The sequence below is a fragment of the Oratosquilla oratoria genome, chromosome 37 (assembly GCF_046742065.1).
Source record: "Oratosquilla oratoria isolate Oo_2021 chromosome 37, ASM4674206v1, whole genome shotgun sequence".
Lineage (NCBI taxonomy): Eukaryota > Metazoa > Arthropoda > Malacostraca > Stomatopoda > Squillidae > Oratosquilla > Oratosquilla oratoria.
In genome coordinates this window covers 28,770,722-28,798,221 of record NC_134813.1, presented here as the reverse complement: position 1 = coordinate 28,798,221, position 27,500 = coordinate 28,770,722, and the positions used below count along the sequence as shown (strand labels likewise).

At 38.6% G+C, this 27,500-nt stretch overlaps 2 protein-coding genes across 7 annotated transcripts in view; both read left to right on the top strand.

Annotated features, from left to right (window-relative positions):
• LOC143019606 (macrophage mannose receptor 1-like) overlaps positions 1-2,612 on the top strand; it is a 4,962-nt gene extending 2,350 nt beyond the window's left edge. For both annotated transcript variants that reach the window (XM_076175402.1, XM_076175403.1), the window contains exons 3-5: positions 868-1,015; positions 1,553-1,726; positions 2,038-2,612. In XM_076175402.1, the coding sequence (XP_076031517.1) occupies positions 868-1,015; positions 1,553-1,726; positions 2,038-2,303 (588 nt within the window). In that variant the 3' untranslated portion in view covers positions 2,304-2,612. The remainder of the gene's footprint in view (positions 1-867; positions 1,016-1,552; positions 1,727-2,037) is intronic.
• LOC143019605 (tRNA (carboxymethyluridine(34)-5-O)-methyltransferase ALKBH8-like) lies at positions 2,211-25,015 on the top strand (the record flags this gene model as incomplete). 5 transcript variants are annotated; one of them, XM_076175399.1, is given in 3 exon segments in its annotated part: positions 2,211-2,346; positions 19,308-19,443; positions 24,784-25,015. In XM_076175399.1, coding segments are annotated over 2 exon segments (340 nt in total), but the record flags the coding sequence as incomplete, so codon positions are not given.
• Positions 25,016-27,500: the final 2,485 nt, after the last annotated feature.

Sequence of the window (27,500 nt, the reverse complement as noted above, 5' to 3'; positions counted from 1 at the left end):
GAACACCTAGACTAAGCTCCTACGTTGTCCTACTTTTCCTCTCTTCCTCCTCTCTCGTTGAAACTTCACACGATTTTTCTTTTATTCTATTCTCTATCGCTTCATTCTATTACATAGTTGTGACATATATTGATGAGACTAATGTTATACTTTACCCTTTGTAGTGAATTCATTTTCCCTAAGATCTTGTAAATAGGAATGTAGTGGACGAAATACAGCGCATTCGCCCTGACGAATTTATATCCCTACTGATAAACTGTAAAGAAAGAACAAAAGTTACTAACATCCAAAACGTGTATTACCAACAAAACTAAACTTACATTTATTTATTTTTGCCTAATGAATTATATTATTGAATACCAAATTTCATTTTAGAGTTAATGAACAAATAAAAGAAATAGCTTGCCTAAATATCACTAAAGCTTTAAATTCTACCTCTGCCTATCTACGCAAAGGCTTCTTCTCCCTTACAAGGGATGGAGCCAGCCAAGGCATGAATGCACCCATCCCAAACCCATTCATCACCCTTTTCTTGTCTCCTTTTCATATTAGCTCCTTTTGGAGCTAATATGCCTGGGTCATAAGCGGCGCAGTAGGACACAGCACATCTACAACAGGACCTGGCAGCAGCCTGAGTTGAATTACTCCAACAGCTTCATTTGCATGATAATCTTCTTCCATCCTCGAGCAGAAATCCCTTTGCGCAGCGCCAATTTATCGCCAATTGACAACAGTTCTCCACTTCTCCCTTCCCTGCTCAACAGGCATTTTCCTTTTACTTAAAAAGAAAAAAAAGAAGAATCACCGTATCCATCATCCATCTCATTCTCGGCCTTCCCCTCAAGTTCACTACATCTACCACTGCAGGTCTTGCTAAAGGATTCCATGGGCGAACTGATTCAACGCTTGGAGAGGATGGAGAAGAAGCTGTCGGAGTTTGGCGAAGAACTGCGCGTGGCCAAGGGAGAAAAGTGCAGCGGCGGAACCAATGACGGATTAATAACAAATGAAGCAGGTGTGTGTAGGTGTGAGAGAGAGTGTGTGCGTGTGTGTTTGTGTAAGTGTGAGAGAGTGTGTGTGAGTCTGTGTGTGTGTGTGTGTGTGTGTGTGTGTGTGTGTGTGTGTGTGTGTGTGTGTGTGTGTGTGTGTGTGTGTGTGTGTGTGTGTGTGTGTGCGTGCGTGTATGCGTGTGTGTGTGTGTGTGTGTGTGTGTGTGTGTGTGTGTGTGTGTGTGTGTGTGTGTGTGTGTGTGTGTGTGTGTGTGTGTGTGTGTGTGTGTGTGTGTGTGTGTGTGTGTGTGTGTCATTATGACATTCGGAAATAAACTCTCCTACTGGGATTCGAACGCTCAGGCGAGGGTTCAAATCCCAGTAGGAGAGTTTATTTATTTATTTATATATAAATATATATATATATATATATATATATATATATATATATATATATATATATATATATATATATATATATATATATAAATATATATATATATATATTTTTTTATATATATATATATATATATATTTTTTTTTTTTTTTTTTTTTTTTTACAGGGCGCTGCCCAGTACCTTTTACGTATGTCTACGGAAAGTGCGTGTGGGCAGATACAGCCACACAGGGCATATGGACGGATGTGCGACAACGGTGTCAGTCCATAGGAGCCGATTTAGTTACTATCGAATCTGCAGACTTCCTGTGGCACCTCATCCAACACCTGCACTCAACCGGTAAGAGACCTCACAGTAGCCACACCCTTTCGCGAATATTGAGCTATACATGGTGCATAGATCTTTATTGGGCCACACGTATGAGTCATATTAGTCTTCCTCAGACACTAATAATTTCATATCATCCTTATGAGAGCCCATAAATAGGAGAGCTTTTCTTCGCTGTTTTTCCCTCATTCTGAACAGTATTGCTCTTTCTCCATTCTTCATAGGTGTTTTGGGAATGAAAAACCAATCACGTAAGTGGGGGTAGGAGGTCAAGTGGCCAGAGTATTCTTTGGATCTTTAAATCTTATTCTTTGCAATTGCAGGCGCGAACAAAGCCTCGTACTGGATTGGTGCCAGCAAGGACGCCAAGGGCGTGTGGAAGTGGGTCAACGATTCTCCCGTAAAGCTCGGAACGCCCTTCTGGGGATATTGGAATAATTTCAAGTCCAAGGAGCCACAGGACAGCGAGACTTATGCGTGTTTGTATATGCCAGGCCTTTATTTTCTCCATGGCTGCACTATCAGCGAGCTCAAACCTCCTCTGTGTCAAATGCCTATCAATGGCGATGCTGATGTCAACAGACATTAGTTCATCAGCCAGAAGAATGCAACAGGGACTGCTGTTCACTCAGGTGTGCTTTTAAGGCTTTCTTGGACTTTCATTTTTTAGTCTTCATTTCAATATCGGATTTGCGAAAAGTGAGGCCCGAAGCTATATATTTCTCGGAGGCTCCTTTTAATAAAAGTAAATATAAACACACAGAAAACCTATGCCTTAACATTTTACTCCATTTAAGTTTATACGAGGCCATCTTTAACTACGTATAAACTGTTGCCATACATCCCTTTTAAAAAACTACACTACACACACACACACACACACACACACACACACTTCAACGAATGGACGGCTTAGAAGACGTTCTGAAGAAAAGTGAAGTCTGTGGATCCCAACGCAAAGAGAAGTGCCTAGTGTTTTTGCAGGGTGGGGGGGAAATTGCTCGTGGAGTAGTGGGAACGTAGGGAAAGAGGAAAAGGGGAGGGATTACTGAGGGAAATGGAAGGAAATGAGGAGGGAGTAGACTTTGACCAGCCAGACAAGCGGAAGGTAAACAAAAGACTTAGCGAGGATCAAATGTCTAATAAAAATGTAAAGATTAGAAGTATAGAGAGGAGCAATACAGAAGAAAGTGACGAGAATATGTTCCAGGGATTTAAAGAGGGTGGGGGGGACACAACCCCCCCCCCCCCGACTGATAAGACTAGAGGAGAGAGTTGATAAGGTGATCGAGGACTTGGAGCGTAAGTTAGGTAACGTAGACTCCATTTTTAAAAGAATTGAAAAGTTGGAACAACTAGAGAAGGCTAACAGAAACTTAACTGAAGAAATAGAGGACCTAAAAAGACAGTTAGGAAATGTAAAGGAGGAGAATGAGAAATTGAAGAAGAATAGTAATGAAAACAGAGAGAAACTAGCTACAGAAGCTAAAAATTGGAGAATAACTCAAGAAGGGAATAAGGTTTCATTCACTGACATAGTCAAACAGCAATTGAAAGAACATAATGAAGACTCAGTTATTAAAGTGATGAGACAGAAGGAGAATATAGTAAGAGAATTAGCTGACAAAAAGAAATGTATAATTATATTAGGAATGGAAGAGAAACATAACCCAGATAGAACTGCAAGAATCAAGGAGGAAAATGAAAGAGTAAGCAGTTTACTAAAATTAGTCCAGGAAGATGAACCAGAAATTATAAAGGAAATTGAGGAAAAATTCAGACTCGGAAAATATAGTACAGATAAGACCAGACCAATTAAGATTAAATTCAGGTCACAAACAACAGCAGAGAAAATTCTATCCAAGACAGGGAAACTAGCAACAAATGATCAATATAAAAAGGTATGGATAAAAAGAGAAATGAATAAGGAGGAAAGAGAGGCAGAAAAGCAGAAAAGAATTGAAGCTAAGGCAAAAAACGAGGAAAGAACGGAGTCAGAGAAAGAGAGATTCTATTGGAGAGTAGTGAACATGAAAATAAAGCAGTTCGACATACTAAAGAAAAACATAAGGGAAACAGAGAATACAATGGAAGTGGCAGAAAACTAAGAGTGTCTTACACAAATATAGATGGATTGATAACAGGATTGAATGAACTGAATGATTATTTGAAAGAAAAAGAACCGGACATAATGGGAATTGTAGAAACAAAATTAAAAGGCCCACTACCACCCAACAGTGTAGGACATGATACATACAATTATTGGATTAGAAACAGAGAGAAAAAACAAGGGGGTGGAGTTATGTTCCTGACTAAGAAGGATATAAACGTGAAAGGTGTCATATATGGAAAGAATACAGTAGAGATGATTATAATAGAAGTGGAAGACCGAGATAAGAAGAGCAGAAAATTTGTGATCAATTATGTGCCTCCGAAAACAGCCTCATGGGAGGAGAGTGAACATAAAAGTATGTTAGAGGACACAAAGATAGCATTAACTAAAATAATGGAAGACGGAGGAAGAATAGTTATGATGGGCGACTTTAATTGCAAAGAAATCTGCTGGGAAGAAATGACAGTAAAGAGTGGTGATGACTCATGGGGAAATGCTCTACTTGAGATGATTACTGACCATTCAATGACACAATGGATACAAGAGAACACTAGGTATAGAAATGAAGAAGAACCATCGAGGCTAGACTTAATAATTACATCTGAACCTAGAATAGTGGACAAGATTGAATATAAAACACCAATAGGTAAAAGTGACCACATATTGATTGAACTGGAACTTAATGAAGAAAAATATATGAAAAGAAATGAACAATATAGAAAAGGAAGAATGATGTATGAAAAAACAAACTTTGATAAAATAAGAGAATTCTTCCAACAAGAAAACTGGGAAGAAATATACAAAGAAGAAACAACAGTGGAAGAGAAATGGAATATTTTGACAAAAATTTACAAAAAAGGAGTGGAAAAGTATGTCCCAAGACAAAAACAAGAAAAAGAATATGTAAAATGCTGGTACAACAAAAGTTGTAGGGAGTTAAAGGACAAAAGAGACAAAGCCTGGAACAGATGGAAAAAAGACAGAAGACCTGAAAAATGGAAAATATATACTGGTTATAGAAATGAATATGTACAAAAGTGCAGAGAGGAAAAAAGAAAATATGAAAAAGATGTTATAGAAAAGTGTAAAGATCAACCAAAACTATTCTACAGATTTGTAAACAATAAACTGAAAAACAAACAAGACTTAGAGAAATTAAGACAAGGAGGAGTTGAATACACTGAGGAAATGGAAATGGCAGAAATTATGAACAAACATTTTAAATCAGTGTTTACAAGGGAAAATATACAACCTGAAGAGATTGAGTGGAAGGAAAAAGTCCCCCCTATGGAAGAAATAGAAGTAACAAAGAATGAAATATTGACACACTTGGGTAATTTTGATGTCAGAAAATCGCATGGGCCAGATGAAATAGCAAACTGGATTCTGAAAGAATGCAGGAATGAACTGGCAGACAAAATACATAGCATAATAAGCAGTTCCTTAAAAGAAGGAAAAGTTCCAGAAGATTGGAAAAAAGCAAATATAGTACCTATATATAAAGGAGGAAATAAAGAAGAACCTACCAACTATAGACCAGTCTCTCTAACAAGTACAATAGCAAAAATATGTGAAAGAATTATCAAAAGTAGATGGGTAAAATACTTGGAAAAAAACAACGTACTAAATCCAAGGCAATTTGGATTCAGACAAGGACGATCATGCGTCACCAATTTAATATGTTTCTATTCAAGGCTAATAGATATAATACAAGAAAGAGATGGATGGGCTGATTGTGCATTTCTAGACCTAAAAAAAGCTTTTGACAAAGTACCACATAAGAAGTTGCTTAAGAAATTAGAATATGAAGGAGGAATACAAGGTAAATTGCTAAATTGGATGGAAGACTTTTTGCAAGAAAGAAAAATGAGAGTAGTGATAAGAGATCAGCACTCAAAATGGAATGAAGTAATAAGCGGTGTCCCGCAGGGAACAGTTCTGGCCCCAATAATGTTTGCTATATATATTAATGATATGGATGAAGGAATTGAAAGCTATATGAGCTTCTTTGCAGATGATGCAAAATTACTGAAAAGAGTGAAAACTGAAGAAGATTGTGAATCACTACAGAGAGATCTAAATAAAGTACAAGAATGGAGTAGGAAGTGGGAGATGGAGTTCAATACAAAAAAGTGTAGTATAATGGAATTTGGAAAAAGCAAAAACAGAATAACAGGATCATATAATTTGGGAGAAGAAGGAATAAAAAAAGTAGAAAATGAGAAGGACCTGGGAGTCATTGTTATGAATAATATGTCACCTGAGAAACATATAAATAAGATTTTTGGAGAAACTTATAATTTAATAAGAACAATCAAAGTAGCATTTACATACCTGGATGAAGAAATGGTGAGGAAAATCCTAATCACCCTGATAAGACCAAGATTGGAATATGCAGCAACGATATGGTCACCAAGTACAAAAAAATGTATAAAAAAACTTGAAAGAATACAAAGAGCAATTACAAAACTGGCACCAACACTCTCAAAACTATCATATGAAGAGAGACTACAAAAACTTAAACTACAGACACTAGAGCAAAGAAGGGAGAGAGGAGATTTGATAGCTATTTACAGAATCATGAAAGGCATAGAAATTACTGATAGAGAGAATCTGATAAAATGGGATGACAGAAATACAAGAGGACACGGAAAGAAAATAAAAAAAGACAGCTATAGAAGAGATTTTAAAAAGAACAGCTTTCCTCACAGAGCAATAGACAGTTGGAACAAGTTAGATGAGAAAGTGGTGTGTGCAAAATCAATACATGAATTTAAAAATAGTTTAGATAAAATGAGATATGAAGACGGGACCCCACGAGCATAGCTCCCCTTCCCGTAAAATACAACTAGGTAAATACAACTAGGTAAATACACAAAGACGAAAATTTCTGTTAAAACGCAACCCATAAAAATCTGAAATTTTGTGATGGCCCTGTGCATTATGATGCCATTGGCTGTTGCTTGTCTAACTTATGCTTAAATCCACCATTAGTTCATATACATAGTAGTAAGTATGTATATATAATTGCATATGCGCATACATGCACATATATACAAAGGTAATTGACAGCATCAAAAGTGACAAAATTTTCACACTGAATGAGAATCAGACAAGAAACAATGGTCTCAAACTGTCCGGAAATAAATTTAATTTGGAAGTGGGTAGAAACAACTTCGCCAACCATGTAGTTAATGAATGGAATAAACTTCCTGCAGAGGCAGTGCAATGTAGTTCAGTTCAAAGCTTTAAGAATCATTTAGATAAACACCTAAACAAGAGGCTGTAATGACTATCATAAACGTTCCATTAAATATGGACAAGAAAGCTCAGCTGTGTTCCAACATGTTAAACAATGTAACCATTGTTTATATTGGGACAAAGCTGAGCTTATTTATAAATCTAGATGTGAGTTCAGGAGAAAAATGGTAGAATCAACTGTAATTGAATACCAGCCCAATATGAACATCTCAAAGGGGCAATGGACCCCGGATATAATTTCAGGACATTTCATCACCAGCCTATTAAAAGGACATTTGCCTCCTGACCTCACATACGGAGCGAGCCGAGAGTAGGGACCTCTCCCGATGTTCCCCTTTGTCATGTCAAGGGTGCTACTTATGTAGCTTCACTTTTCCAATTTTGTATCTACTGAAGAGGATTGCCGATTGCAATCGAAATATAAAGATTCCCCGTCTCCAGTCTTTTTACTCCAATAGTGGTTTTCACGTGACTGACAAATGTGTGATTACATTTTTCACCTGTAATATTATATATATATGTATATATATATATATATATATATATATATATATGCAAAGTAGACCACTTGGAAAAAAGAAACTAACGAAGCAGAGCGCTTTCGTATATTACATCTTCAGTACAACAAGTGACTTGTTGCACTGAAGATGTAATATACGAAAGCGCTCTGCTTCGTTAGTTTCTTTTTTCCAAGTGGTCTACTTTGCATAAGTGAACACACGTACCCGTGTTCTTATTAGCATATATATATATATATATATATATATATATATACATATATATACATATACTGTATATATATATGTATATATATATATATATATATTATATATTATATATATACATATATATATATATATATATATATATATATGCAAAGTAAACCACTTGGAATAAGGAAACTAACGAAGCAGAGCGCTTTCGTATATTACATCTTCAGTGCAACAAGGTTAGTTTCCTTTTTCCAAGTGGTCTACTTTGCATAAGTGAACACACGTACCCGTGTTCTTATTAGCATATATATATATATATATTACAAAGGCAAAGCATGCCGACAGGAGACCTTTTGATCCATTTCTTGGTCGGATGAAAAAAAAAAAAAAAAAATCATATTAATAATAAATTAAAACTATAACAATGTAAATAACAATTAAAATACATAAATAAATGCATTGGTATAGCTGAATAACAAACAAACAGGTAAATAGCAAATGACAATAAACTGACATATAACTAATAATAAATGAAAATCAGACAGACAAATGATAACAAAACAAAAACAAATAATATAACATAAATTATAATAATTACAGCATCTTACTTAGGTATTTATCTAAATGATTCTTAAAGCTTCGAACTGAACTACATTGCACTACCTGTGCAGGAAGTTTATTCCATTCATTAACTACACGGTTGGCAAAGTTGTTTCTACCTACTTCCAAATTGAATCTATTTCCGGACAGTTTGAGACCATTGTTTCTTGTCTGATTCTCATTCAATGTGAAAATTTGGTCACTTTTGATGTTGTCAATTCCCTTTAAAATCTTAAAGACCTGTATCAAGTCACCTCTGAGTCTACGCTTTTTTAGGGAAAACAGATTCATGTGCTTAAGTCGATTTTCGTATGATTTATTTTTGATATTTGGAATCAGTTTTGTGGCTCGCCGTTGTACTTTTTCCAGTCTGTCAATGTCTTTAATGAGATTCGGTGACCATAGGGAAACAGCATATTCCAAATGTGGAATATACATATACATATACATATACATATACATATACATATACATATACATATACATATATATATATATATATATATATATATAGTTTATTCAATAAGAGATAAAGTATTCACTATTATAGAATTATCTTGAAATAGAGAAGTTTTATGGAATATATAGGGGCAATAGCCAAACAGCCGTTTGACTCCCGCTGTATGTACTTTTTTTCTAAGCGCGAAAACTCTTCTCAGCATTTGCTTGGTATCTACACTTTTCGCCGTGATGTAGTGGAATTTGAAGTTGTCCATACATTAACAGTGTGGGGGAAATTACCAATAAAGCCATAGTGGAAAAACGCAAAGCAAACGAGGTGGACGAGCGAATGTCGCCACAAGTGAAGAGTGATATTTAAATTCTTTTATGAAGTGCTTTTTTTGCTCACACATACTACCTCACCCCCCATCCCCCCGCCCATTCCACCTCATGCATCACAACATCATCAATATACAACCATTCTCCATACACCCCTGTATTCTGTCTTCAGGAGGTGCTGAAATAAGAGGGAGGGTGGAGGGGTGTGGAGTGTATTCAGGGACGGAATGGGTGGAAATGATTTTATGCCTTTTCCTTTTTGGCTACCTCCCTTGTAAGAGGGAAAAAGCCCTTGGTATATGTATGTATGTATGAAGTGCATTTCTTTATTTTAGTGGAATGATTGTTTTGAAGTGATTGTCACAACTTTGGCATTATGACACGTAACTGCCTACCGCTTCCCATTTCCTTTCGTCTCTTTTTCAGCCCCTTCGGCTTTTACTTTTACTTTTCCTTCGCTCTACGGAAGCGCTAGAAGTAACTACTTGGTACTTTTGCTCCCCTTTCTCCCCCAGCAACTGTTGTGAGAGTTTGGCGCTAATTGGTTGCAGTGCCTTATCGAGTCCAAGTATCTCCTATTTTAGTCAGGAATCTCCTCACCCCTCCCCTTCCAAGATGTCTTCTTAAGCTCCAGGTCGAAATCATCACAGGCGCTATAGTGTTAGAATTGAAATGTCTCAACTTCTAAATTAGTTTTAACTATTTGATCACATTATATTTTTGTATCCTTGTACTTTGTGAATACAACTGATGCATTTTCATCTATGTATTGCAATTTGATTTTATTCTCATTGTTTTGGTTGGAGGGTCCGTTGCGTTTCGTACCCCACACCTGCTCGCTTGCCACTTCTCGTCTAGGCTAGTTTAAATTAGGCTAGTTAGGATCACGTGTCTCTTTCTCGTAACTAGCAACTACCTCACAAGACTATTAGAATTACCTTAATTTCTGCCCAGACATTGCGACACATTCCTCTCGCAGTTTAACGATTGGGAAAATGCACACCGAAAAACAGCGTACTATGCCCATCCTTGCCACTAGCATCACGTTGTGTCAGTAGACACCCGACGCTCCCATTGAACACGTACTCTGAGGACCTCACAACCTCGCCAGTGAACAAATAACCACGAACATGAACAAAATATTCCTGTCGTTGGCCATCGCCAATCTCATTGCACTGATTCATTACTAGTGTGTCCCGGGAGCTTATAGAGTAGTGCCTGGAGAAACAAGGAAATGTGCTTAGTGGCGCGCGTTGAAATAAGAATCTACAAGTTCGGTCGGGGGTCACCTTCCACCCCACTTCAGTGATTTAACGCCATGAACTTGCGTGTTCAGGAAAATTAATACTGTGCGAACTACACACGGAGAGATAGACAAAATTGGGGAAATGAGTTTCCTTGGCTCAATTCCCCTTCCCCCACACGAGTTCGGCGCCATATCGACGAAGGGGCTTGGGTCCCGCTGCCCCAACAGGAACATGTATCCTTGAACATCGAGAACATCCTGTTCACCTAAGGGCATTCACTCATTTGAAGACGCTCCCAATTAATACACTATCACAGGAGAGAACAAAGGAACCCGTAACGGGGTATTTTATTATTTTAGCTAGGTCTTAGAGCGCGCAGGGCTAGGCTGTCTCCAACCATATGCGTATGTTGTATATTGCCCAGTTAGTTGATAAGTAAATAATTGTGATATATATTCATGACATAGTATACATTTATTGAAGACGAAACTTGTTGAATATCTATTGCGTGATGCTAACTGTGGAGACATTTTAATCATAGTAAAATCAATGTGATAAGTTCTGCTCAATTAGCCTAGGACTGATTTACGATCTGGTCCTTCAAAATTACACGCTCGGCTTGAAGGGAACGTGAGTGGTCCCGGCCGGCGTCCCAAATTTCCTGGACTTTGGCTACCAACTGCAGCTATCCCCTTCACCGATCTCCCAGTGTATGAAAACCCTCATGCCCCTCAACCACCCCCTTCTCCTTCCACTGTCCAGGGATTTCGGGACAATGATGTTAAATTTTTAGTTTGCGTGCAAGAATGTTGATTCTTTGTATGATGTTTATTATCATAAGTGTAAGAGACTTAGCTGCTGCTCCCAAGCTTTATTCAACTCAATAGACCTGAAAACACATTACAGGTTGTAACTTATATAACAAAGAATATAAGTGAAGCCAGAAAATGCCACTTTTTATACAATATTTTCTACATATTTACTAAACTTACAGGATTCATCATATGAGTACACACAGCATGATATATAAGACATAATATATAATATCTACGCAGCGGTTGAATAAGCAGAGGAAAAGAATTAACTTGCATAGCGTGTTATGAGTGTTACGCCAACCGGTCCCAAACAGACTATGACGACGTAGTCATACAGTTTCGTCAATTGTTGGCAGAGTATGGCACGCAGCCAAACAAACGGCTCAGAGTATGAAAAAGTCCAATGACAAATTAATATCATAACATTCTACCCCCCTTAGAAAATGATAGTAATAATAAGTTATCAATCTTATCCATATAGGTCCGGAGCCTTCGACACACGGGTAGATCTCCATACTAGAGATGTTGTCGCACTCACCTCTGTCAGCCTCTAGGCGAGGTTCAGTGTCCTCTGGAGCTTCTAGGAGTGTTGCTTTAGGCACAGCCTCTGGTGACAATGTAGAAGAGGATGATTCCTGATTTTCGGCAGGGGAGTAGTTGACCTGGCTCTTGGGATAAGGAGCCGAGTCATGAACAGAAACTGTTGAGTCCCGTCCATCTTGACGCCTCTACACACCACGATAACCACGTGGCATAGAACGCGCGTCATGTCACCCACGACCTGACGCTCTCTGACAATGCGACCCTACTTGACCCGACCTAACTTAAACTAGTGCAATTATGTGATTACGCACCACGGGTGACTACCCACGCTGTATATATATCGGCTCCCGCCGCATGTAAAATCAGTTCACTCGTCGTGCCCGCAGAATTCTTCCCTCCACGGAATTCTCCCGAGAGCCTGCAGCAGTTGCGACGCACTGTCGGCAAATTCGCCCCATGTGTGCCGACACATCACCGGGAGGTGAAGGAATAGCCTACCTCCCAAAACACCTCCACACCTCGACACATGTTTTCCTGAGGACGGACGCTCACACACCATCACTCACCTGTCCCTTCACTGGCCCCATTTTGTCCTTGAACGTAATGACAAGACTTTCCGCATCTCCATCTCCGGCAGGTCAGAATGGGTCTCCATCGACCGCCTAAAACCGGCACACCTCGACACTCCGCCCAGCAAATTCTCACGTGCAGAACGCCCTCTGAAGCCAAGGCAATTTTGAGAGGGGAATATTGTACATACCGCAATAACCACGTGGTATAGAATGCGCATCATGTCGCCCACGACCTGACGCTCTCTGACAGTGCGACACTGCTTGACTCGACCTAACCTAAACCAGTGCAATTATGTAATTACACACCACGGGTGACTACCCACGCTGTATACATATCGGCTCCCACCGCATGTAAAATCAGTTCACTCGTACCTTACAATAAAGGAGACGAATTCACCAAAACTTCTTTCTCTTCACCACATTAGCAACCACCCGCGTCTGGGAGAACCAGAAGCTGACAACGTCAACTAAGATGGCAGTGTACAACGCGTGTATTGTCAGCATTCTCCTCTACGGCAGCGAAACATGGACGACCTACTCGTAGCAGGAGCGCAAACTGAGTAACTTCCATCTGCGCTGCCTTTGCCGCACCCTTGGCATCTGCTGGAGTGACAAGATTACCAATGCCCAAGTACTCGAGCGAGCAGGTCTTCCTACCATATTCACATTGCTCAGAGCGCAAACTTCGGTGGCTCGGCCATGTGCGAGGGATGGAAGATGGACCCATCCCCAAAGACATCCTCTACGGTGAACTTGCCTCCGGCAAGAGAAACGTTGGTCGACCCCAACTGCGCTACAAAGATGTCTGCAAGAGGAACATGAAAGCCCTGGACATCAACACAGAGAACTGGAAAGAAGTAGCAGCAGACCACAGCAAATGGCGCAGTATTCTTCACAAGCAGCTGAAGTCTGGAGATGAAAAAATCCTGATCAGACCCAGTGAAAAGAGAGCCAAGCGGAAGGCATGCACCCCAGCAGTCACTCCAACAAGCCACACCTGCAGCAAGTGCGGCCGAGACTGCCACTCCCGCATCGGACTCACCAGCCACAGCTGTCACTGTCGCTAGCAAAATCATGACTTTCTCCGGCGCAATATCCATAATCGATATCGACTGACGGAGTCCTACTACTCTGAGTAATCGCTTGCGATGGAAACCTGTCAGAACCCTTCCCTCACCATTGCAACAAATGTCTAAGGTTCACTGCAACATCTTCGTTTAACAATATGTTCTTAGCATCCGACCTAGTTATGGACCAAAAGGTCTCTTTTGTTATCCCTGATATACTTGGATAGGTTCTTCCTTTCATTTGGGGTGAACGTTAGATATTATTATATACGACAGTATCAAAGTTTTTGGTACGATAGTTATGCTTCGACAATATGAAAAAGTAAAATCTAGAATGTAAACAATCTTCCAGTATGTAAACATATGTGCATGTTGGAAAGTAATAATTTAACGAATAACTACTCAGATAGTGCTTGGCAATAGACTATTTAATGGTAAGGGACTGGTATTACAGTTTATGGCTAGGCAGATGTTTATTAATCGTGTTCAATGTCAGAGGAACAATCGTGTCAATGTTTACACATATCTACTCGTATGAACTTGAAGGGAAGAATAGGAAATGAAAAATTCAATGAAACCTTAGAATTACAAATCAGTCACATAGCAGTATTATCGAAACAAAACTTTGACTAGTGTGAAATGAGTGTAATTCATATTCACACCCTGTTAAGACTTCAAGTTGCCTTTATTATTTATAAGTTAATTGCTGCATTGCAAAATCAAGAGAAGTCATTATATTATGATTATGATCATCATTATCCGCATCATGATGATCATGATCTGTTTAACTTTATATCAAAAGTTCTTCTTCACCCATTTAAGGGGAAAAACAAATCAAATGCAATGGTTTATTTTTAGTAGTGCACACCTGTGTGGTGTATAGATAGAAAATTAAGTATTTTGTAAATTAAGACCAACGTAATATCCATTTTTCTTGGGCGGAAATCAATAACAATAAAACCTTGCTAAAAGCTAGATATGGGGGAATCTGCTCGTGGTGCCACCATCACTCCTGTACTGTTTACAACGCCATCTTTTGCAGCCCGTCGAAATGAGTATGTCTCAGTTTGAATGCTTGCATTGTTCAGCGCATGCACAGGGTATTCAAATTATCTTGTTGTTGTGCAAGTGTATGCCCAATTCGGTCACAATTCTTCAAACACAAACAAATATTCACAGATTTAAACGGAAATTTGGTTAGCAACCTCGGCAAAATAGTTTTCCGAGTAAAAATATTAAGGTAAGCCACCAATAACAAGATATTTTAACATAAGAATATTGTTTTTTAACCAATTTTCTCCCAGAAATGAGTAGCTTAAGATCGCTGATTATTCTACAGTTTCATTTCATTTCATTACATGTGGGCATATTATGTGAAACGTCCAGGTCGTGTTTGTTTTTGTTTACACATGACATGTCGGAGATAGTCTAGTAGTAGTCGTAGAGGGTGTTGTTCACAAATAATTCTTACAGTGTTATGGTATGAAAGGAAGGTCCTGCAATTTTATTGACATGCTCAGGTGATTTGTGGACTCATAAAACCTTCACATGCCAAGTTGCATGTCAGTTGGGCCAGTGGTTTGAATTTTATTTATTATTTCTAAATTGACAACAGTTGCCATGGCAACATGAAAGATGTTAATAAGAATGGTATAAGAAGAAGGTCCTGCAATGTTAATGACATGCTCAGGTGATTTGTTGACCCATAAGACCTTCACCTGCCAAGTTGCATGTCAATTGGGCCAGTGGTTTGGATGTTATTGATGATAATCTGAAAATTGACAATTTAATAGTTGCCATGAAAAGGCAAATATGGTATGATGGAGATGTCCCACATTGTTTTTGACATGCTCATATGATTTGTTGATCCATAAAACCCAAGTATTCCAAATTTTATTAAAATTGGACCAGTGGTTTGGAGTTGGTGTATTTTTTTACCAAAATCTTTACAAATTACCACCCTTAATTCTAACATTTTGTTATGGTAAAGTCTAGCCAAAAATGCGGGATGAAAAAATAATTTAAAAAAATTGTATCTCCCTTATATGTCAAGCTATTTAAAAAATTTAAAAATCATTTTGTTTCTAATAAAACTGCCTTTCATATGCAATAATGATTTAAGGGTTAACAAAATTAAAAATTTTGTGCCCGTATCTATAAAAACAAAAACAACACCATCATATGTAGCTGCAAGCATAAATTCAGTTTAATCCTTAAATTCTTGTTGCATATGAAAGACTGTTTCATTAGAAACAAAATAATTGTTAAACTTTTGAAGTAGTTGAAAAATAAGGGAGATACAATTTTTTTTTTTTTTTTTTTCCGAATTTTTGGCTAGACTTTACCATAGCAAAAAGTGAGAATTAAGGTTGGTAATTTGTAAAGAGTTTGGTAAGGAAATACACATAAACTCTAAACCACTGGTCCAATTTCAAAGATATTTGGAATACATGGGTTTTATGTGGGTCAACAAATCACGTGGGCATGTCAAAAGCAATATGGGACATCTGCATCATACCAAATTTACATTTTCATGGCAACAATTAAGCTGTCAATTTAGAGATGATCATCCATAAGATCCAAACTGCTGGCCCAGTTGACATGCAACTTGGCATGTGAAGGTTTTATGGGTCAACAAATCACCTGAGCATGTCAAAAACAATGCAGGACCTTCCTTTTATACTATTTTTACTAACACCTATCATGTTACCATGGCAATTATTGTCAATTTTGAGATAATCATCCATAAAATCCAAACCCCTGGCTCAATTGACACACCTTGGCATGTGAAGGTTTTATGGGTCAACAAATTTAGGTTTAGGAAGGAAATAGGCAAGAGATGGCTTACCAAAAGAGTGGTCAATGAATGTAATAGACTTTGTAACTGTAGTGATTGCTGAAACCATTGGTTTTAAGAAAAGGTTAGACAACTTTATGGATGTGGATGATAGGTGGTAATGAACATGGAACTGCCGAATGTAGGCCTTATGGCCTCTTGTAGTCTCTTTCATACTTGTGTTCTTATTTTTGCATGAGGGGATGAGGAGGGAGGGTCACCACATAAATGAAGTGGTGTGCTAAACCAGCTTAGGCTGTGGGCCCTGCTGTTGTTCTGCTGTGTCTTGCTGCATTGATTTTGACCTAGGCAGGGATGGCACTTCATCCACAAGGAGCTAAGATAGGAAGCAAATTGGTGATGGGTGAAGTGGGATTGGTTAGGGTGGGTGCATCCCTTGGCTGGCCACCTCCCTTATATGGGGGAAGAGCCTTTTTGGAATATAGACTTATTCTGTTGTTATACCTATAGGTGACTAATGGTCTGTGTCATTATTAATAAAGACTAATATATTGTATTCTTCCCATTTTTGTAGTATGTTGGTTTGATTTCATTAGTTCTGCAGTTATTTCTATTGGTTGTTAAATGGAAGATCACGTGCATAGTGGAATGGTATAAACAACAATATATCTGTTGGCTGTAGTGTAATATGTCTGTTGTCTTGTCAACTGTTTACTGAAGTGTAGTGTATGCAGAAAATGCAGTTAGTCAAGGGCATTATTACCTCATTGGTCTGCAGTTTGTGTGTCAATGGAAGGTGATTGTTCAGGTTTACATCAGAAATGTGGGTTGTGATATTAAGGGGTTGGAACAAGAAAATAAGAATGAAGGAGACTGCAAAAGATCATAAGGCCTACACTAGGCAGTTCCATGTCCATTACCACCTGTCATCCATGGAGTGTTGTTGTTCCCTAGACTGTCTGTCCAAGCAGTCCTTGTGCTGCAGCATCTTCGTTGTGGGGACCCCCTCCCCCCCACCACCACCATCCCAACCCCAAGAGTTGGGGGCCAAACTGCATCAAATATCCCAGGCCACTGGCACTACACAGGTGGCACCTATATCCATGAAGTGTTGGCATAGTTGGTGGGATATAGATGTTAAAGATATTGTAAGTTTTCTCTTATGGTAAATAAAGATAATTTCTTGTTAATCATATGTAAAAATATATACCAGGGGCTCTTTTAATCTTGTAAAGGGTTGCCAAATCAAACCACACAATCACATCCACAAATAAAACCTATTTAAGGGGGGACTGAACACCTTGAATCATGAAATTTTCATCCAAAAATCGAATTTTTGATATGGGCATATTTGAATAATATAAACATCCTAAAGCAAAATATGAATGACTTTTTCCTCATCAGCGTAATGGAGGGAGTTTAACGGGCCCAGGTGGCATGTCAATTTAAATGGCTCACGCAAGAATAGGCCCTAAATATCTATAAATATGTCTTGTTTTCGCTTGTCTAACTCCATGAAACAGCTATATTTTTGTACGTCTGGGATCAGCGTGACTTCCTCTTCTGTGTGGTGTGCACAGCACGCTTCAAGCCTAAGTTACCTATCAAATATCAGAGTAGACTGATGCATAAACACCTAACTGACTGTGGCGATATTGTGTTCCTGTGCTGCTGTTTGCCTTATTTCCTGGACATTACTACACTTACTAGATGTCCAATCATCAAGTGCATCACGATGAAGAGGAAAACCAAGGAAAAGATGAAAAAATTGAGCCAAAAGTGGAATGAAAGCTGTGCTAGAAGGAGGGCAAGGCATGAGAGGCTTGGAGGAGGGCCTCGTGCATCACCACCACCTCCACTACCAACACCATCTCCACCACCAAATACCGCCACACCTGACAACAAAGCTGACAATGTGCTTTCTTCCAAATGAAGAGAAGAGGATGAGGGAAATTCAGGAGGAAGAGAAAATAACTGGTGAAGGAGAAACATACGGGGCTGGGATTGCACCTGTGTAGGATCAAACACCTTTTTGGTAAGCTTTGTCATTGAGCAGAGGAAAGGCGCTCATTGCTGGTAAAAATAAACCACTCTGCAATAATTTGACAAAGTGATGACACCCCAGCAGTGAGGTTTTAAACCGGTAAAAGTGTAAAATCTTCAATTATGAAAAGGACTGCTTGACGAGTAACAAATACATCTTAATTTAATATATATAGTAGATATGTATATATATGAAAATATTTACTGTCAACATATTCAATATACATTATATCATAATGTGTGTGAATATAATAAAAATGACATAATAGATAACAGATATACAATGCTGAAATTTTTAAATGCTTGTATCTCAAAACCACAAACATTTGCAATTAGAAATATGCCAAAAAAAATTAATCAATTGTAGCAGCCTGAAAATGATTCTGGTAGTGAATAATAGGTACATCTTTATACCCACGCCTGTTTGTTTGTTTTTTTTTTTTATCTTGAAAAACAGAGCAACGGGCTCCATCTAAATGGAAAAAAAAAAGGGGTGACATAAGTGACCATACTTACGACGCCTATATCTCACGTCGTATAGCGAATTTTTAAAAAAGCAGGTGTGAAAGTCTTTATAGGATCTTTAGGTATTAACATGAAAAGCAGAAGTCTATAGTACAAAAAATACAACATATGTATTCAATTACGTCAAAAAAATATTATGACATCATAACTTTAGGACGTCAAGACGTAGCGAGTTCTCAGGTTCATAATATATTTCTATTCATGTTTTAAACAAAACCTGAAATTTCAAGTTGAAAGACTATATACTTTTTTTTATATGAATCTTTTTTGTTAAGGTGTTCAGTCCCCACTTAACCACCCCTATCATCCTGGCATCTTTAAAGATGAGGGTTTGCCCTGTCCCCTGTCACTCTGCTAAGGTCAAAGGTACTGTATATGTAAAATGACTATCATAACTTAAAAAGTTATTTTCTATATGGTAGAAAAGTGTCTTGATGGCATGATAGTCTTCAAGGATAGAATCATTGGTTAGTTATAAGTAATCTGTTGTTGATATATTTTATTTGTATTTACACAGGCTTGCTGAAGAAGACTTTATCAATACAATGGCAAAGGTAGAGATAGATTCAAAGAAATGTAGGCGGAAGATTCTACGATGCCTCAGTAGCTTAAAAGCAGATACTGGCATTATTGAAGCCCACTATCCATGCAAGGTAAGAATTTTGTGTTTATATGTACTGATCATAATGAAGATGCATTTTAAGTTTAGTAGATATTGTACTCTAATCCCTAGTGTATATTCTTTCTGGAAATGCATGTGCCTCTTGAATACATTTAAGAAATAAAAAGTTATGACCACATAAATATGAGAATAAAAAAAAATACCATTTTCAACTGAATGTAATAAGATCCAAAGAACATGCCAGAAAGAACCAATGTTGGTGAATGAAGCACATAGGTAAACTTGTTCTGTTTGCAAAAAGTCTTATATGTTGTAGGTTTTGTATGTAAATATTGAATTGAAAAATGTAACCTTTAAAGGCTGTTGCAACCAAAAATTTCATTTAATAGACATGGAATTTAATTTCCCAAGTTATTTTGATATATATCCATAACTATGACATTGCAATTCAATGCAGTACAATCACACTATCCACACTGCTGAATATTTATCACAGTTGTTCCTTAGTAGAACATAATGGGTAATTTTTGCAAGTAGAGTAACAGCTACTAGTACTTTAACCAAAAGACACTGCAGTAGAAATGCATCACAATCCAGACACCTGACAAACATGTCAATAAATTAGTTGGAGAGACTTTTAACTTATTAAGATCAATGAAAGTGGCCTTCGACTACATGGACGAAGAAATGGTATAGAAAATAGTGGTTGCACTGATAAGACCTAAATAAGAGTATGCTGCGACACTATGGACACCTAGCACAAAAAAAAAACATAAGAAAATTAGAAAGAATTCAAAGAGCAGTGACAAAAATGGCACCTACACTCTCAGATTTGATATACGAACAAAGATTGGATAAATTATATCTATCAACACTGGAACAAAAGAAAAGGAGATGATTTGTTGACCATTTACAGAATTATGATAGGGATGGAAATTCTTGATAGAGACGACTTATTAAAACAGGACAGAAGAGAAACAAGAGGACACGAAAAGAAGCTAAAGAAGGACAGTTACAGAAGAGATTTGGAAAAGAATAGCTTCCCACATAGTGATTGATGTCTGGAACAAATTAAATGGAGAAACAGTGAGTGCCAAAGCTGCACAAGATTTTAAGAATAAACTGGATGTGGAGAGATCCGAAAACAGATCACTACGAGCATAGCTCTCGTCCCATAAAATACAACTAGGTAAATACAAATAAAACAACCTACATCACAAATATGTACATACCATCCTCCACATCAGACCTTTGGGGCTATACCCATCAACTCCTCTCAACACGCTAACTGTTGGCCCCTTCACTTTCAGTTCCCTTCTCTCCATAATTACTGGTTTAATTCTGTTAACTGTTCCTTCTATGGTATTATATTTCTTTCTTTACTTTCAATTTCTTTTCATCATTGTCTTAACCCCTTCCATACGGTGCCACCTACGTAGGCGGCATGAGGAGCAAGTGGATACGCGAGGCTGCCATATCGGCGTCTTGATTATATTTATTGTAGTTGCCCCTGCATAATGACATACTCTCTAAACTGTCTTCATCACATTTTCTATGGTTATAAAAATTCACGGGTGAAAGAGAGAACGATCGATATAAGCGGTGACTATTTTTTATGATGCGAGTATTATTACGAAACCTCATACGTCTGGCAGCTAATGCTGCCCACGAGATTTTGGCCCAAAGTGAAGTGGTTAATGTAAGTTGTCACTCCATTTTCATTATTTTCATCTGTAGGCCCCATGCCTCAGTTCATCCTACTTAGTATATGCTTCTTGTAGGATATTTAAAAGGTTGAAATTGTTTCTTGATTTCTTCAATCTTCTACAACTTTTTTAGTATTAGGTACACCAGAGGACTCCTGCCTGGGATCCCCAATCCACTCACCAAGCCAACTCTGCTCCGACATTACTACTTAATTCATCCAACAATTTTGACTGTTACAAATAAGTGCCTCTCCTTAAGGCATGACTTCTCACCCAATGCTTCAATAAAAAAAATTCTCCTCCTCCACCCTTCTCCAATCAGAAAGACTGTTACACTGTCTCAAGCAATACTGCTTATGCAAACAATCTTGGTCTTGAAGTGGAATGGCCTAGTGTTTACATTTCATCACATCAGTTCTAATATTGATACCCTAGCTGTGTTTACAAACTTTAGATGGTGAGTGAGATTATGCAACTCTGCTACTCCTTCTCAACTATTGTTTTCAAAACATTTAACTCATAAAGATTAATTTCTCACCACCTACCCCTCTATCTACCTATTTGTCTACTACTTGTCTACCTTCATCTACCAGCCTCATATACTAACAAACCACATACTGGCAGTTGGCATGAATGCAAACCACCAAGTATGGCTACACACACAAACAACAGACCAAAGAGGAAACAAATAGTAGAACAGCTCCCCAACCTGAACAAATAGAATTACAATAAACATTCCACTAGACAACCAAAGACAGCCAACAAGAAACTTCTCATGCATGATAAGTTGCTCTTCCTCTCTAACTGCAAACAACATAGAAGACTATCCATGACCTCCCCTCATACCACTTTCCAATAATGATCATCATAGAAGTTAAAAGAATAAATGAATAAGCCCTGTGTTAGGGAGAGAAAAGAATGCTGCTACTGTGGTCCCTTGCATGTTGTAGAAGGTATTGAAATGGGATGGAATGAGAAGGACTAGTGATCCCCACTCTATTTTTCTCCTTCAAAAAAGCCAGGGCATAACAGGGTCTTAGAGAAGGATTTTAACTTAAACACGTGATGATTGAGTCATTAAAACTGTGTGGATGTGATGCATATGAGAGTGATTGAGTCATTAAATCTGTGTGGATGTGATGAATATGAGAGTAAAAGGAAAGAGATTGGTATTGTGTTTGTAAAAAGATGGATGTGTTAGTATTCAGTAAAACTAAACTGAAAGGAAAGGTATTTTGGGATAATGCAACAAGACTCAGTACATCCACAGCAAGGCCACTTTATTTAATTGGTGAACCCCCCTCCCCCTCTGTCTCCTCATGCAGAAAAAGAGAAGATGGGGAGAAATCCCTTTGGGCTGCATCAAGATATTCACACATAACCACACCCTACTTCCCCCTCCATCCCCCACCCCCTCCCATCCTTGCATCACAGTATCATCTATACACAGCCATTCTCCACTCACACTCTATTCCCTGGCTTCTCCCTTCCTTGCTCAACAGACATTTCTCTCATGCCCAAAGCCCCTTTTACTTTATCCATCTCATCCTTGGTTGTCCCCTCAAATTCACTCCATCCACCTCTGCTTTTCATGTTTCTTTTACTAATCTATCTTCACCCATTCTTTCCATGTGGCCAAGAGGGGAGAAGTTTAACCCCTTCAATATGGGCCACATCACACGTCTGGCAGCATTAGCTGCCAGACGTGCGATGTTGCATCATAGTACTCACATTATAAAAAATAAAGTCACTGCTCTATCGCTCGTTCTCTTTCACCCGTGAATTTTGATAACCATAGAAAATATGATGAAGCCAGTTTACAGAGTATGTGGGTCATGCAGGTGCAACTACAATAAATATAATCAAGACGCCAACATCGACATCCTCGTATACCCACTTGCTCCTCACGACGCCTATGTAGGCGTCACCATATGGAAGGGGTTAAATGTGTTTGAGATCAAATATCTGAGAATTATGGTGGAGTTTATAAGGTTGGATAGACTGAGAAATGAGGGGGTGAAGAGGAGGGCGAGGGTGGAAAAAGAGATGGCAGATGGAGCTGATGAATGAGTATTGGGATGGTATGGACACATGGAAAGAATAAGTGAAGAAAAAATAGTAAGAGAAGTGTGGAAGGCAGAGGTGGATAGAATTAACCTGAGGGGAAGACCAAGAATGAGATGGATGGATGGAGTGAAAGGGGCATTGAGCAAGTGGGGAATGTCTGTTGAGCAAGAAAGGGAGAAGGCAGGAGATAAGAGTGATCAGAGAATGGCTGTGTATAGGTAATATTGTGATGCAAAGAAGGGAGTGGGTGGGGGATGGGGGGATTTAGGGAGTGGTTATGTGTGAATGATATTTTGACACAGCCCAAAAGGATTTCTCCCCATCTTCTCTATTTCTTGCCTGAGAGGACGGAGAGGGAGTGTCACTTATTAAGTGGAGCAGCTTTGCTTTGGATGTACTGTGTCTTGTTGCATTGCAATGGATGGGAGACAGGGATGACCCTTCATCCACTAGGAGCTGAGTGGGAGGAAAGGGTGATGGATGGAAGCAGAATGGGTGGGAGTGAATACATACATTTTGACTTTGCTACCTCCCTTATAAGGGGGAAAAAAGCCCTTGGTATATGAATAGATTAATATATTATTGTTGTTATTATTATTCCTTTGGGAGATAGGGTTGATGAAAGAATATTAGGATGGTTTGGACACATGGAAAGAATGAGTGAAGAAAGACTAGTAAAAGAGGTATGGAAGGCAGATGTGGGGGGAGTGAACATGAGGGGACGTCCTAGGATGAGGTGGATGGATGGGGTGAAGGGGGCTTTGGGGAAGAGGGGAATGTCTGTTGAGGAAGGAAGGGAGAGGACGGAAGACAGAGGTGAGTGGAGAATGGTTGTATATGGATGATGTTGTGATTGCATGAGGAGGAATGGGCAGGGGGGTGGGGGGTGGGGTAGTATGTGTGAGTAAATTTTGACGCAGCCCGAAGGGATTTCTCCCCGTCCTCTCCTTATATGCAAGGGGGGACGGAGAGGGGGGGTCGCCGATTAAATGAAGCGGCCTTGCTGTGGATGTGCTGTGTCTTGCGACACTGCTTCTGACCCAGGGCGGTGGGCAGGGTGCAGGGATGACCCGTCATCCAGGAGGTGCTCAGATGAGAGGGAGGGTGGAAGGGTTGTGGAGTGTATGTAGGGATGAAATGGGTGGGAGTGTTTTTATGCCTTTCCCTTTTTGGCTACCTCCCTTGTAAGGGGGAAAAAGCCTTGGTATATGTATGTATGTTATTATTATTATTATTACAGTCCTTGTCCTCAAAAAAATGCAGGCAAGCAAAAAAGTACCCGCCTAAGTTTACTCCATGACTGCTAGGCGAGCATATTTTTCATACTGTTGGAATTAAATCATGACACACTAAACAAAGATGTCTTTTTTCTTGAACATGTAAATATTGCAGGAGACCTACCTGTCTCCTTAGAAATAAGTGGGAGATGTTAAATTGTTTGTCCTTTTATGCATTTGTCTTGTCTTTGTTGTTTAGTACTTACCCTTAAACTTTACCCTTGAGGCGCACAAAATTTGAACTTTGATTTTTATGGCACGGGCATGAAAATGCACACCTTAAAAGACAAGCCCTGTATTATCATCATCTATTTATTCCAGAATCTATTTATTGGGAATGCTGGTCTTACCACTGGTTTGGATGAAGAATCTGTAGTAGAGCTGTTTTCTCTCTATGGAAGTTTGGAGAATGTTGTACTGGTTCCAGGAAAGCAGTATAGTTTTGTTTGTTTTGGAAATGTTGAAAGTGCAGAACATGCTTATGAGACAATTCATGGTGTAGTCGGGATCAGAGGAAGTAGGTTTCCATTGTACCTTGCATATGTTGAAGAAGGTAAGTTTATTTATGTTATTTTATTTTTTGTAAATTTCTTTGTTTTTTGGGGCCTTTATGGATTTGGAAAAGGCTTATGACAGGGTAGACAGAAAGACACTGTGGTAGGTATTGCAGATATATGGGATATAAGGAAAGCTGTTCAGAGCAATCAAGAGTTTTTACAAGAGTAGTAGAGCCTGTGCTAGAATTAGAAATAGAGTGAGTGGTTTGAGGTAAAGGTGGGACTTTGCCATGGATGTGTTTTGTCACCTTTACTGCTCAATCTATACATGGATGGGGTAGTGTGAGAGGTAAATGCAAGAGTAATGGGCTAGGGATTGGAGATGGTTACATTTATTTTTTTTTTTTTTTTTTTAGAAAAATAGGAGATAAACCAGTAATTGTTTGCAGACAACACTGCACTTATGGTAGAATCAGAGGAGGTATTAAGAAAGTGAGTTTGGGAAGGTGTGCAAAAGAAGGAAGTTGAAGATAAATGTGAGTAAAAGTAAGGTGACTAGATGTACAAGGGGAGAATGTGGCAGCAGATTGGAAGTGGGTATTAACCCCTTCCATACGGTGCCGCACACGTAGGCGTCATGGGGAGCGAGTGTATTCGCGAGGCTGCCATATCGGCGTCTTGATTATATTTATTGTAGTCGCCCCTCCATAATGACATTCTTTCTAATTCTTTTGTAATCGCATTTTCTATGGTTATCAAAATTCACGGGTGAAGAGAGAAAGATCGATATAAGCGGTGACTATATTTTATGATGCGAGTATTATTACGACACGTCGTACGGCTGGCATTGGCTGCTGCCACCGAGATCTAAGTCCATGACGCCTACGTGTGCGGCACCGTATGGAAGGGGTTAAGGAAAAGAGACAGGAGAAAGTGGATAGCTTTAGATACCTGGGTGCAAATGTGGCAGGAAAGGGAGGAGTGGAGTTGGAGGTAGAATGTAGATTGAGAGAAGCAAGTAAATGCCTTGGGGGTTAAAAAGTGTAATGAGAAATAGAAATTTGGAAATGGATGCTAAGAAGAGATTTTACTTACCTAGTTGTATTATGGAATGGGTGGGAATGATTTTATGCCTTTTCCTTTTTGGCTACCTCCCTTGTAAGGGGGAAAAAGCCTTGGTATATGTATGTATATATGTATTATACAGGAAGGGAGCTATGCTTGTACTGACCCGTCTTAGTATCTCTCAGCATCTAGTTTGTTCTCAAATTCTTGTATGATTTTTCCACATACTATTTTCTTGTTCAGTTTGTTCCAGACATCTGTCATTCTGTGAGGAAAACTATTCTTTTTCTTCTATAACTATCCTTTTTGAGTTTCTTTTCGTGTCCTCTTGTTTTTCTTCTTTCCCACTTTGATAAATTTTCTCTATCAAGGACTTTCATACCTTTCATGATTCCGTAATTGGCCTTCTGTAGATCTCCAGGGTTGTTAGTTACATTTTGGACAATCTTTGTTCATAAGTCAATTACGAAAGTGTCAGTGCCATCTTTGTCATTGCCTATTGGATTCTTTCTAATTTCTTTATATTCTTTTTTTGTTTTAGGTGCCCATAGTGTTGTAGCATACTCCAATCTTGGTCTTATCAGCTTGACTAATATTTTCTTTACCATTTCTTCATCCATGTAGTTAAAGGCCACCTTTATTGTTCTTAGTAAATTGTAGGTTTCTCTGACTATTTTGTTTATATGCTTGTCTGGTGACATGTCTTTGCTAATAATTACTCCTAGGTCCTTTTCCGAGCCCTTTTTTTTTCATTTCTTTTGTACCTACTTTATATTGTCCTAATATTCTATTCTTACTTTTTCCAAACTCCATTATACTGCATTTCTTGATGTTGAAGTTCACTTCCCACTTTTGGCTCCATTTCCAGACTTTGTCCAGATCTCTCTGAAGTGATTCACAGTCTTTCTCTGTACTTATTTTCTTTAGTAGTTTTGCATCATCTGTAAAGAAGTTCATATAACATTCAACACCTTTATCCATGTCATTTATATATATGGCAAACATTATTGGAGCTAGTACTGAACTTTGTGGACTCCACTTATCATTTCTTCCCAGGTTGAGTTTTTGTCTCTAACCACCACCCTCATTTTTCTCTTTTTCAAGAAATCTTCCATCCATTTCATGAATTTTCCTTGTACACCACCTGTTGTTTCAAGTTTTCTTATTAGTTTTCTGTGTGGTATGAAGGAGTGATTGTGCCAACAACACTGTATGGGGCAGAAACATAGAATATAAGAGAGGAAGAGTTTAAATGTGTTTGAGATGAAATGCCTGAGAAGTATGATAGGGGTTACAAGGCTAGATAGAGTGAGAAATGAGAAAAGCAGGGATGGAAAGGGAGTTGGGAGATAGGGTTGATGAAAGAGTATTTGGATGGTTGTGAGAATCAACACCGTGTTAGATCGAAACCTTTATTGGTACGACGTTTCACTTGTTACAGCTTTTTCAAGTACAGACATATGACAAACACTCTGA